At 54.1% G+C, this 12,003-nt stretch overlaps 4 protein-coding genes across 4 annotated transcripts; 3 read left to right on the forward strand and 1 right to left on the reverse strand.

The window, feature by feature from the left end:
- Nucleotides 1-3,827: 3,827 nt before the first annotated feature.
- On the forward strand, nt 3,828-5,251 carry BDZ83DRAFT_749003 (zinc-finger of the MIZ type in Nse subunit-domain-containing protein; the record flags this gene model as incomplete). Its single annotated transcript, XM_060513707.1, has 2 exons — nt 3,828-4,931; nt 5,021-5,251. The coding sequence occupies 2 exons, from the start codon at nt 3,828-3,830 to the stop codon at nt 5,249-5,251; spliced, it is 1,335 nt and encodes a 444-aa protein (XP_060368650.1).
- Nucleotides 5,252-5,568: 317 nt separating this feature from the next.
- On the reverse strand, nt 5,569-7,373 carry BDZ83DRAFT_570176 (hexokinase; the record flags this gene model as incomplete). Its single annotated transcript, XM_060504273.1, has 4 exons — nt 5,569-5,776; nt 5,834-6,052; nt 6,112-6,690; nt 6,763-7,373. 4 exons carry the CDS (start codon nt 7,371-7,373, stop codon nt 5,569-5,571), a joined length of 1,617 nt encoding a protein of 538 aa, XP_060368651.1.
- A 2,302-nt stretch (nt 7,374-9,675) lies between these two features.
- Nucleotides 9,676-10,192, forward strand: BDZ83DRAFT_113967 (uncharacterized protein). Its single transcript, XM_060501112.1, has one exon. It carries the CDS (start codon nt 9,804-9,806, stop codon nt 10,080-10,082), a length of 279 nt encoding a protein of 92 aa, XP_060368652.1. The 5' UTR covers nt 9,676-9,803; the 3' UTR covers nt 10,083-10,192.
- On the forward strand, nt 10,025-11,931 carry BDZ83DRAFT_113959 (glucosamine-6-phosphate isomerase). The gene is made up of 4 exons (XM_060501111.1): nt 10,025-10,481; nt 10,551-10,583; nt 10,638-11,183; nt 11,260-11,931. Exons 1-4 carry the CDS (start codon nt 10,302-10,304, stop codon nt 11,788-11,790), a joined length of 1,290 nt encoding a protein of 429 aa, XP_060368653.1. The 5' UTR covers nt 10,025-10,301; the 3' UTR covers nt 11,791-11,931.
- Nucleotides 11,932-12,003: the final 72 nt, after the last annotated feature.

The raw sequence follows: 12,003 nt of genomic DNA on the forward strand, positions 1-12,003 counted from the left end.
CATACACGTATTATGAATCTTGTGCATAGCTGACCTTCATCTGAGCCAAGCTCAGGAGACCCGGGTCCTCGTCATCGGGGAAGGGTACCTATGGATATCTGCCGGGACCTAAGAAACCGTTTTCCCGGGTGTGGAGTGTCCTTTCGGAGATGGGTTGCCTTCGTTTACACGGGGATTGCAATATCTCCCAATACCCAGCACCCAAGCCCGGCACCGGCATCTAGCCTACTTTTCTCCCCGTGGGCTCCGCTTTCTTCTCTCACCTTCTTCTTTCCTTCCCCCCGGTAAAGACGGAAATAGAAAACGGAGATGGTTCCTTCATTTCGTGGGACGGTAGGAGGAGTTCTTGGGGGTGTCGTTTCTCCGGAGTGATCTCCGTTGTCAACCTTGGATGTCGGGTAGGTACTAAGCGTGAAAAATCTCGAGGATTGAAGGCGATGGTCTCCCGTCCCATCTCCAGTGTCACCCTTCTTGGGGATAGTCTAGGCCACTCAACACTTGATGTATCCTAATCACCATGGAACCGAAATAAGCATTTGAAACGGGCATGAGTGGGAGAGAAAGAAAACGAAGGGAGGAGAGAGCTTCCTCGAAAGGAGTATCGATCGTCGCCTTCCCGAGAGACGGGAGCTGTCAGGGAGATCCATTGCTGGCAGGCAGCTCATGATGTCTTGCAGGCATGAGGGCAGTGTTCCAACTAGCAAGGTGATTTGGGGGCTGTGTACTCCGTAACCGAAGGTAGGCGACTAATGGGGTTGAGGGCGGGTGGTTTTTGATGATGTGTATTCGCTACCCACTCCGTGATATCTATATATATATTCTTCTCGGTCTCTTCCCCAGTCTCGGTGCCGGGACACCGGTGAAGGTGAGGGGGGGCGTGTACTTGGAGGGCTAACTACATTGACGTGGGAAGGGGTTGGAGGGATATGTTGCATGAAGGATTTGTTGTGTAAATTTGAGATCAAAGGTGTTGTTCATCAAATAGTCCGAGTATGCATAGTTCCAAGCATGGATGCGGTGGGTCTCAGTGTTTATATCTTTGGATGAAGTTGTGCAGGAATAAAGCCTTTCAGAAGCAATGGCATGCTAGGTTTGATAATCTTGACTCAACGACTTTTCTACACACTGTGGGAGGCGAGTGACCATTTGAGTTGGCATCGTTTTCAGAGGCTTAGAGTTGACTAATAGGGTCTTGATGTAGTAGGTTCAGTCTCTCCTCCCTAGAAAAAGGGTATTCGTTCTACGACTCGTGGCCTTGTGCCTGTATTCTACTAGCCCGATCAGAGTGTAGTACTGATTCCGAGTTTTTAATTCTTTCGTGATTCGTATGTAGATTTTGGGAGGTTTGCAGACGAGATGAGTTCCTCACAGGAAATTCTTGAGGCTGGGCGCGTCAATTTCTCCAGACTACAACATGCTATGGTCTGTATAGCAGGATCGTGCATTAAAGAAATATATCAGAAATTTTCCCCCTTCTACTGACCATGAGTGCGATGCTTTGGAACTTAGTTTAACCCCTTTGAAGACAAAGTCAAGTATAAAGAACAGATAGAAGTAGCATGGGACGGTGAAAAGTTCTTCACTTGGAAAAGTCTCTAAGAAGTGTGCCGACGGAGTGTGTCAACTCTACTTGAGATTGAACGTACTCTGTACACGAAGCATTACAAAGGGCGGATTGCTACAGCGATGTACGGCATTCGAGACTACTATTCACGCCGTACATCATATTCGGAGATGGACATGTTCTGCGTGACGACGGGCGTAGTTGGACGACGACCGAGCTTGACTTGGTAGGCCTTGGACGATTCTTTGACGTTTCCAAAGTCCAAAGTAAATTGTAGACAGACACCCGCGGTGGCCGCCTCAAGCTCCAGAATCCCGATATTTGGGCCGCCAGAAAGTGTGACCCATCAGGAGAGCCATAGCGTTCCCTTTGGGTAATCCGTCCAAACTTAAACTGAACCGCAGCCTTTTATAGGTGCCGAGGTCAAGGCTCTTGGAACCTTGGTGAGCTGATCTTGCTGGGCTGGACTTTTTTCAAAGGGAAGTGCGTCTTGGGGGATGGAATTATAGGTCAATGTCTCACGAAAGACAGAGGAAGGCCAAGAGATGTTAGCCTCACACCATAATCTCGGCTTCTTGATTCTTTATCTTGCTTTCATTTCTGATATACAAGACATAGAGGTACTTTATACTGGGAAGCAGCCTTGGTGTTTCGCAATCTTTGACTTGATTTGGCGCTTAGGAACGGCGATATGAAACATGGAGATCACAGTAGAGTGGTTGTAGTAATGGACCTCTCTGATGTCTTGTCTGCAGGTTTCACAGCACGTCGTTCTGACGTGCTGAGGTGCCCAACCTCGGAGCCTTGGAGACTTGCAGGATCTGGTGGGCTCTCACCTTTAAGATGGCTCACTAGTCTTAGTCTCCCAAAAGTGATGAGAACTAGACGTTGGAGATACTTGACGTATACTGAGCGGTCAAAGGAGTAGGAAGGGTGAGGAGGGGGTAAAAATTAGCGTGTCAAGGTATTCCTCGAATGTTCTGGATTCTGATACCCTCGTCTTGATCCAAAAACTCAATTGCGGCTGTTATAATGACCATTATTCTCTATAAATACTTCATGATCCGGAAGGATAGACTTCTCAGTCGTCTACTTCGTTGCAAAAATGAGTACTAAGTGTATTGCACCTTAATCGGGACTGCCCTGCTGGTTTTGATGTGGACGAGCTCTTTTCCACAGACACAAGAGAGAGTTTCAATCTCTGGACAGCCCTGTGCCAGGGGAACTTGGAGATGAGAGCATATGATCAAATCTTGGATCGTCACCTGCGAGGGGGTCACTTGGTTGGTGTGAAATCTTCATGGTCGAGGCCGGCGGGCTGTGATTCCTATGGCGCGGTGATGGCGGTATTCCGCACCAACACAATCCGGTCAAGCAAAGGTGACGCCCATAACGATTTTCAGTGGTTCTTCGGCTGGTCGAGAATGAAAGTGAGAGAGAGCCCGTCTTATTTATAGTATCCGTGTCTGAATATCCGTGAGAAGGACGTGGAAGAAAGTAAAATATACGTTGGTCAAATACTTGGATGGAAATAATAATCTACCGTCTTGTTGACCCGCTGTGGTTTTGTCTCGCATAAGGTTAGATGCACTGGGTTCATTCTCTGTCAGGAAAACAACACAGTCAATGATGGAGGCAGGCAGAGTATCAATCAAAAGAATATTAAGAGCTATCAATGTAAGTGTTATCTCAACGAGAAATTTGCCATTGCTTAGTCAAGAGCACATTCACACCAATCTTTGGTGGCTGCCGTTGTGTAAGGTGGAAGAAGCACCGTAGTAGGAGGTTCTGTGAGGGCACGTTGGAGAGAGAATATTTATTGCTTTTGTCACTGATGCTGATGAGCCGATGATGCAAAAGCTTTCTGTAATTTGTGGAGGCTTGGAAGTTGTAGTCAAGCTCATATACGACGAATGAAGTGACCTCCCAAACCATTCTCACTACACAGTAGACAAGAAGATGGACAACGGGACGTTGGTTGAAAGTGCACCTTACCTTGGTGCTGCAGGGACCACCCCCGCGGTCAGGGAGCCCCGAACGGTACGTACCCAGCACCTCTTTAACCCACTGACGCGCTACAGCACGTCAATCGCGTCTCCCACTTCACTTTCACGAAATTTCCCATCTTCGAAGCTGGTGAAACTCAGAATCCACGTTCGACCAACAAAAGCAATCACTCCGCCCGCATCATACACTCTGTACATATCCTAGAATTCGAAGACGTTAAGACATCGACATTGACCAGCCAGCGCCTCAAACAAATATGCCTGTGCTAAGCCGCAGAGGCCAACGCCGCCCAGAAAGACGTATCGCCGACGACGAAGACGATGACTCCGGTCCCCAGAACCGCCTCCCAGAATACGAACCCCTCTCCTGCCCGCTCTCAGCGGAAGCGAAGCGCGCCATCGCAGACCTATCCAACAGCCGCGACGTCCACCGCTACGAAAACCACCTGAAAGCCTCGATACGACACCTCGGTTTCTCCGTAGTCGGCATCAACGACGCCGTCCGCACGCGGCACGAGGCTCTCGCCCGCTTCGCCGAGAAGCGCGCCGAGTCGCAGTCGCAGGGCGCAGACAGCAAGACGGACAGCCTAGACAGCCAGGAAAAGTCCCAGCGCGAGCTAGACGTTGAAGCACATACAGCCGCGCTGGATGACGAGGTGCCACGCCTGACGGCCGAGGCCGAGGCCGCGCTGCGCGATCTGATTGACAGGCAGACAGAGCTGCTCGACGAAAAGGCTGCGCTCGCGGACACGGTCAATTACTTCCAGACGCTCCCCGAGCAGGCGCCTCTCCAACGCGGCGGGCGCACACGAGCGGAGGCCAACGGTCGCGGCGGCGACGCAGATGAGGACGACAATGATGCAGCGAACGAGAGCCTGCTTCCGCCGCCGCCAGAGTACTCCGTCATCGATATCCTCCGCCAGCAGCGCGCCGATAAGCTGACAGAGTACGAGCGCATGACGGCCTACCAGCGCTACGCAGTCAACAACGATTACGCCGCTTTCAAGAAGCTGTGGCACGATGCCGCGCACGGCGACGCTGAGGTTTCCCTACCCAATGCGAAGCGCTGGTTCGACGATGCCGGGAACCCCGTCATGCCTGCCGTATCCCGGAGAGGCGGCAGTGGTGATGACGAATCAGCCGCGGCAGCTGCTGGGGGCGCGGAGGCAGACGACAGCGACGACGACCTCGTTATTGCTGGAGAGAATAGGGAGTACAGGTGTCCGCTGTCCATGCAGCTGTTCAAGGACCCCGTCAGCAGTAGCGCGTGCAGTCATACGTTTGAAAAGGCGGCGATTACAGAGTTCCTGCGTAGGTCGCCGGGTAATCGCGCGCAGTGTCCTGTGGCTGGTTGTTCCAAAGTACGTCTTGCTTTTTCGAAGTCTCGATGAAGACAAGCCATCCCTATGTCCAGGAAATGCCTCGCAGTCACTAACGCGGAATACAATAGGAAATCGCTCTCAACGACTTCTTTGACGATCCAGTCATCCTGCGCAAGATGAAGCGTGCTCTGGAGCAGCAACGCCGTCGGGAGGAGGAGGAGGAAGAGCGAGAGGGTGAAGAGCTGGATGGGAATGGAGATGGTGACGAGCCGAGGGTGGTGAAGCGGGAGGGGGGCCGTTCAGCAGGGAGGAAGAGGCGTAAGGTGGAGCAGATTGCTGATGATGACGATGAGGAGTAAGGCGTGTGCTGACGAGCACATATTGGCTTTTCTGAGATGCGTCTGCTTAGAAACGATGGAGAGACGGGAAATGAAGTGATGATACCCCCCAAAATTTAACTACAAGATGAAATGATCATCAACGCTGAGCTTACTGAGCTGTTTGAAATGCTTGATAATTATTTACGTTTTGTAAGAAAAAAAAAAGCCATATTTTTACTCCTTGCCATGCATGCTGTCAGAAATTATGCCACTCAAAAAGCGCAAAATCATCTCTATCTTCCTCCCATTTCTCAGTCCACACTTTGTGACACTGAGTGAGAAAACCCTCACCCCTTTTACGCGGTATCACAAGCCCTCGCCAGCGCGACGCCGGCCCCCAACAGCGAGCTCTCCTTCGCCGGCACGAGCTCGACGCTCCTGTCGCCCCTGTTGACCAGCGCGTCGACGTACGACTGGCACATTGCCAGGTAGCCCGGGTAGCACTCGATGACGCTGCCGTTGTAGGCGACCATTGTCCGGGACAAGGAGGTTTCTTTTTGTATCCTCTGGTGAAGAAGGTCCGCGTCCTCGTCCTCTTCTGCGGAACCATGGTTCGTCGACGCCGTCTGTTTTGTGTTCGTCTCCTTTTCCTCGGCTAGAGACTCGAGACGGAGGGACCACACGGCGTGTAAGCACGCTGCGATGATGGCGGCTGACCTCCTCGAGACGAAGGAGGCTAGGCTGCGGAGGGCGGCGAGATCTGATGGTGTGGGGGTGTGAGATGAGGGATGTTGCGCGGTGAAGAGGTCGATGGAGGATGAGAGTGATGGTGACGTATCTCTGTCAGTGTCGTTAGCAAAGTGTTCATAAAAAAGGGTGGGTGTGGGAGTCAAGCTTACCCTTCAATAGCAGATATCGTCTCGGACTTCAAAGAGTACGGCTCATCAAGCGACTTGGGCACCACGCCGCCAAACACCCCCGTCGTCCGAATCGCCTCAATCAACGCGAACCTCACCACCTCGCCGAGATAGTACCCGCTCACCATCTGCTCTAACGGTTGGAAATCGGGCCTCGGGTGCCCCTGCTTCAACAGTCTGTCCCAGCGCGTGACGCCGAGGACGCCCCCGCCGCCAAACATGCCGAGCTCCGTGTTGACGATGACGTCGCGCGCCTCGCTCCACCACTCCCGCGGGCGGTCCCCGAATTTGGCCCTGCCGATCAGGGAGACGGGGAGGTAGGCGGCGATGTTGACGCCGGTGCCGAGGATGAGGCCGAAGCGGGTGGCCGGGTGGACGTAGGCTTGGGAGAGCAGCGTGGCGCCGCCGTCGTTGAGGATGACGCGCAGCCGGGTGCCTGTCAGGCCCCTGGCTGCGCAGGCGGTCTCGATGACCTCGCCGAGGTCTTGGCCCATGAGGCCCTCGGCGGCGAGGAAGCCCTTGCCCATGCCGTGGATGCGGCCGCCTTTTAGTGATGTTTGCCTTTTGTGAAGATGATTAGTTTCTGGCCCGGTCGAATGAAATCGTTCCCTAGTGACGAGGGACTGGACTTACTCGATGGGAAAGCTCCATGCCAGGGCCATGGGCATGGGCCGTGAAGGGTCCTGGCCATCCTGTGACACCATGTCCCATATCCTCTCGGCCATCCAGTCGAAGAAGGCCATGCCCTCCAAGTTCCTGACATCGTTGTCGATCTTGAACGAACTCATCCGCACAATCTCGCTCTCCCGGCCCACGGCGTCACGACCCCGCAACTCGACCAGCGCGATACGCAGCGTCGACCCCCCCACGTCCACCGCCAGGTACTGACCGACTTCGTGCCCGCCGGGGAGTTGGTGGTTGTACGAAGGGAGCATGCAGGCCATGCTCGTCTGCAATTTGTCTCTGAACTGCGCCTTTAGGGCGTTGGATAACTCGAGGAGGCCATCGTTGTCGAGTAAGGGCCCCAGGAGGAGGTGCTCGGCCTCCTTTAGGTATTCCTCGATACTTTGACCCGAGGGCGTCGTCGTCCCCGATGTGCTGCAACAGTCCACCTTTGAAGTTGTCGGTTTCCCTGAGACGGCTTGGGGCGTGAGCCAGAAGGCCAAGAGGGCTTGAATCAACGATTTGCCCCGGAGTAGCTGCTTGACGACGGCGGCCAGGAAAGACTTTGGAAACGTGGCCATGGTAGGAGGTGAATATGGCTGCATGACATTAAAAGACTTTTGTTTATGAAACGGAGAAAGTCACAATCGGGTGCCGGATCATCTAGCTGACGAGGTATCGGATTGTAAATAAACGGATTGGGGCACGAGCCATGTCCCCCGGAGACAGGCCGTTGAGATGGAACGAAAATGAGTGAGATGGCAAGAGTGAGAGTGAGAGTGAGAGTGAGCGAGGAAGAGTGTGAGAGGTAAGGTAGTGGAAGTGGAGGGTTGCAAAGATGTCTGATCGAACGTTTAAACGAACTCCACGGCGGAACGGTAGACGGACTGGTAGCGGATCGACAGGCACAACCCGAGAGGGTGACTGGCGCACCGCACGGAGGGCAGAATAACAGAGAATGGAACCTGCCGGTCCCCTCCCCTCGCTCTACTGCTCAGGTTGGCGGTGGAAGCCCAGAGACGTCGTATCCAACAAGAACGACAGTGGGATGAACAACAACGACGAAGTGGGGAGGGGGCAGTCGGGAGAGAGAAGGGCGATGGCGACACCGGCCAGCAACCAATGGTTCACTGAACAGAAGACCGGTCGGTGTCTTGGTGTCTTGGATGAGAGGCAAGGTAGTGAGTGAGTGGGCAAGGTGAGAAGCGGGAACGCGCGAAGATTGTCTTCCAGGTTGTCTTCAACGTCGCACAGGCGATGGGGCGACACGCGGTAATCCCAAGGGCTGGTTCATCTGGTCTAGCTCAGTCCAGGCTCGATGCTCCAATCCACTTCCTTCACTTGGGGGCCGGAGGCTCGTGTTGATGGATGGATGGGCGCGGGAGGGGGTAAGTGCCCGCGTTGCCTCGTAGTTGGTTGAGAAGGTTTATTGGGGAGATTGCAGGGAATAGAAAGAGAGAGAGAGAGAGAGAGAGAGAGAGAGAGACAACTGCGACAAGTGGCATTTGGAAGCAAATCAAGAGAGCCGAAACATCAGGTTGGGATTCGCGCGTAGACGCCAGGCATTGGTGGCTCAATGGACATTTCACCGAGCTTAAGCTGAGGCTAAGGTAAATTGGTGTCTGCTAAGGACGCGACGGGCACTGTCTGACAATTGTGGTTGAGCTTGTTGACTGTGGACAGTACGTGATGGGATCGAGGATGAGAATTGCCCCCTCCAGTTGTAACGTTGCTTTTTGATAGTTGCGGAAGCGAAGCTGTGAGTGTGCTCAAGGGACAGTGTGGTGTGGCTGACCAAGATCAGATGAAAACGGACAGCGACTCCGGCGCTTTCGGAGCCCAAGGAAGGGTCGATCCCCCACTCTCTCACCTTGTCTAAATTGTTACGATCCACTACCAAAGTTACGTGCAACAACCAACACCTCCAAGACTCCACGACGCCCTGCTGAATACTCCATACACAACCTTACCATCAAGCTTCCATCTTTGACGATACCAGCCGCGCCGTTGCACTGACACGTTCTCCTCTACCGGCCCTGCATGGTTGCCTCTATCAATTTCAACCGGCCTCTTGTCTCATCCACTGCACCAATCCTCGTCACCAATGCCGAGGCCTCCACCACAGCACCACGTCTCATGGCAGTTTGGTACAGGGTTAATTCACCAACAGCTAAGCCGCCGCTGACCTTTCAAGCTCGAACCACCCACGATACCGCACGAGTGATCCCATCACTTATGTATCCGTTCTTCTACCTTATACCTTATGTATCATGAGAGGGCGAGGTACACTAAGTAGCCGGCCGGCGGCAACCATGCCCGTTACGTTAGATCGCTCGCTTCAGTCCCCACGTATCAGTTGCATGCAAAGCACGGCATCCTCCAGACGTACACTAGGCCATCCGCACCCCCCCTGCTGGCATGCAGTGACATGCAATCAATCGTCAGCCGCCGGGTTGCAGAAAGCCCCCCCAAGAGCCAAGGAGGGGAGACCCGAGTTCACGGACGCCGGCCGTGTCAACGACAAGCGACCACCATCGCCACCCCGTGCGCGCGCCGATATCGAAACATCCACACAGTAGAAGCTTCAGAAAGCAGCTATTCCAAGCTTGGGCCCCTCCCCATCCTAGGTGCTGGGGAGTCATTGAACCCGACCACATGGCTCCTTCAACACCACCACCGCCCCGCTTGGGAAGACAGGAACATGCCCGACCCTGGCCCGGCAAACCCGGGGAAGCTCGGCTCAACTCGAGTCTAAATCGTGAATGACGATATGCTATCTGAGAAAAAAAAACGGCCTGCTTGCAATAAGATGATCACACAAAGGTACTGCTCATCACTAGACTCCTCAAAAGCCTACTTTTCATTCGTAGAACCGCTCTGATCATCATGTCAAAACCATGACCTATTGGTACACCATCTCCGCTGTTCATGAGTCGAGAGCGCTTCGACAACCAATCCTTTGGAAAAGGAAACTCGGCCGATAAAAGAACCTGTCACGGGCAACGTTAATAATGTGTGTACAGTACATCTTGTTCCCTCCCCGCCGGCCCGGTTGGTGGTGGGACTCTATTCCTCAAACACCGCCGATAGCAGTGACGTTCCATCCCCCTCCACCACACAAACGGGGGTTGAGGTGGGAAAGTCATCAGCATACTTTGGGGCTGTTGCCGCAAAAAGTCTGTGATGTCAGGCTTCTTGCGACGAGACGGGTCCCCGGGAGGGGAGAACCCCCTCGAAGGAGGGGCGTGGGCGAACCGCAAAGACTTTTTTGCCTGTCCACCTGGGTGTAATTGCTCCCTCATAAGCAAAGGCACCTTTCGTCTTGCCCCTCTCTCGTATCTATCTTTCCTCTCTGTCCTCACAATACGAAAGCCGAAGATACCTGCAAGCCTAACTACCATTTGCCCTTGTATCCGTCTTTGCTCTATCCCTTCTACCACCTCGTATCATATTGTATCGTTGTACCTTTCCATATCCGTGTAAACGCATCCACCCCCCCCCCCCCCACGATGAGGCTGATTATCCGCGACGATGCCGAGGCCGCCAGCGCCTACGTAGCCAACTACGTCGTTGACCGCATCAAGCACTTCAACCCTACCCCGGCGCATCCCTTCGTGCTTGGCTTGCCCACGGGAAGCAGCCCTCTCGGTGTATACAAGATCCTTGTTCAGAAGTACAAGGCTGGAGAGGTAGGATCGTGTCTCTCAACTACCATCACCATCAAGCGTATTGGTCACTAACACCACGTGTACTCATAGATCTCCTTTGAAAATGTCATCACCTTCAACATGGTACGTGAATCTCTCATATAACACCACGAACACCATACTAACACAAACCCCCAGGACGAATACGTCGGCATCCCCCGCGACCACCCAGAATCATACCACTCCTTCATGTGGAAGCACCTCTTCTCCCACGTAAACATCCACCCCCAAAACGTAAACATCCTCAACGGCCAAAACCCGAACCTCGAAGCAGAGTGCGTCGCCTACGAGTCCAAGATCAAGGCCGTCGGCGGCATCGACCTCTTCCTCGCGGGCATCGGCGAGGATGGGCACATCGCCTTCAATGAACCGGGATCCTCCCTCGCCTCCCGCACCCGCGTCAAGACGCTCGCCTACGACACCATCCTCGCCAACTCGCGCTTCTTTGGTAACGACGTCGACCAGGTCCCGCGCCTCGCGCTCACCGTCGGCGTCCAGACCGTGCTTGAGGCGCGCGAGGTCGTGGCGATTATCTTGGGTGCGAAGAAGGCTCTTGCGCTGCAGAGGTGTATCGAGCAGGGCGTGAACCACATGTGGACGCTGTCGAGCTTGCAACTACACCCTCACCCCATGATTGTCGTCGACGAGGATGCGACGCTTGAGCTGCAAGTCAAGACGGTCAAGGTAAGACTCTTCCCACCTTACCCCTTTCCCTACACCCAAGGTCAGCTTCCAGAAAACTCACAAAACCCCAACCTAGTACTTCAAATCCATCGAAAAAGTAGCCCGCGAACAAGGCTTCGAACAAATCCTCCCCTCCAAAATCCGCACCGGCCCATCCCCTCCCCCGATCCCAATCACCCGCATCGACGAGGTCGACACACCCACCATCCTCCACCCGCAGCCCACAACCTCGCGCCTGCTCCGCGCCTCCCCGGCGACGGAGTACCCCGTCCGCTCGCGCTCCACCTCTCCGGACATCGAGCTCGTCTTCGAGAGCATGGCCTCCCGCACAAAGACCCCCTCGGAGCAGCAGCTGCGCGCCGTGACGCCCGACCTCGTCACGGACAGGATGGCGGAGCGGATCCCGGGGGTTCCTGCTGCGGTTACGGGGCGGTTGACGCCGAACCCGGAGAAGCAGCAGACGTCAACGTCGATTAGTAGGTCTGCTACGCCGGAACTGGTTCCTGATCGTATGGCGTCGAGGATCCCTGAGCCTGCGCTCGCGAGGCGGTTGACGCCGAATCCGGAGCAGCAGATGATGTCGCGGGTCAACGCCGTCGGTGCTTGAGAAAGACGAAGACCAGCTTTTCTTCTTTCTTTCTTCGTTTATTCTTTCTTTTCTTTTCCATTCAATCCGAGATTGTTGTAAGCATATTGACCTTTTTTTTTACACTCGTTAGATGCCAGGTGTTCATTGAAAGACGCATCGCGGTAGGAAAGGGGAGGTGAGGGTCTTTTTTTTTTTGTCATTTCTCAAAGAAGGCCCAAACAGAATGTAGCA

Source organism: Colletotrichum acutatum, assembly GCF_030867785.1.
Source record: "Colletotrichum acutatum strain CBS 112980 chromosome Unknown BDZ83scaffold_16, whole genome shotgun sequence".
In the NCBI taxonomy this organism is placed as follows: Eukaryota; Fungi; Ascomycota; class Sordariomycetes; order Glomerellales; family Glomerellaceae; genus Colletotrichum; species Colletotrichum acutatum.

Excerpts from the sequence above, each read along its gene's own strand:
- BDZ83DRAFT_113967 (XM_060501112.1), top strand. The coding sequence starts at position 9,804 with ATGTGTGTACAGTACATCTTGTTCCCTCCCCGCCGGCCCGGTTGGTGG.
- BDZ83DRAFT_113959 (XM_060501111.1), top strand. The coding sequence starts at position 10,302 with ATGAGGCTGATTATCCGCGACGATGCCGAGGCCGCCAGCGCCTACGTA. Across the intron at positions 10,482-10,550 it reads AGAAGTACAAGGCTGGAGAG|ATCTCCTTTGAAAATGTCAT; the intron begins GTAGGATCGTGT and ends GTGTACTCATAG. Across the intron at positions 10,584-10,637 it reads ATGTCATCACCTTCAACATG|GACGAATACGTCGGCATCCC; the intron begins GTACGTGAATCT and ends ACAAACCCCCAG.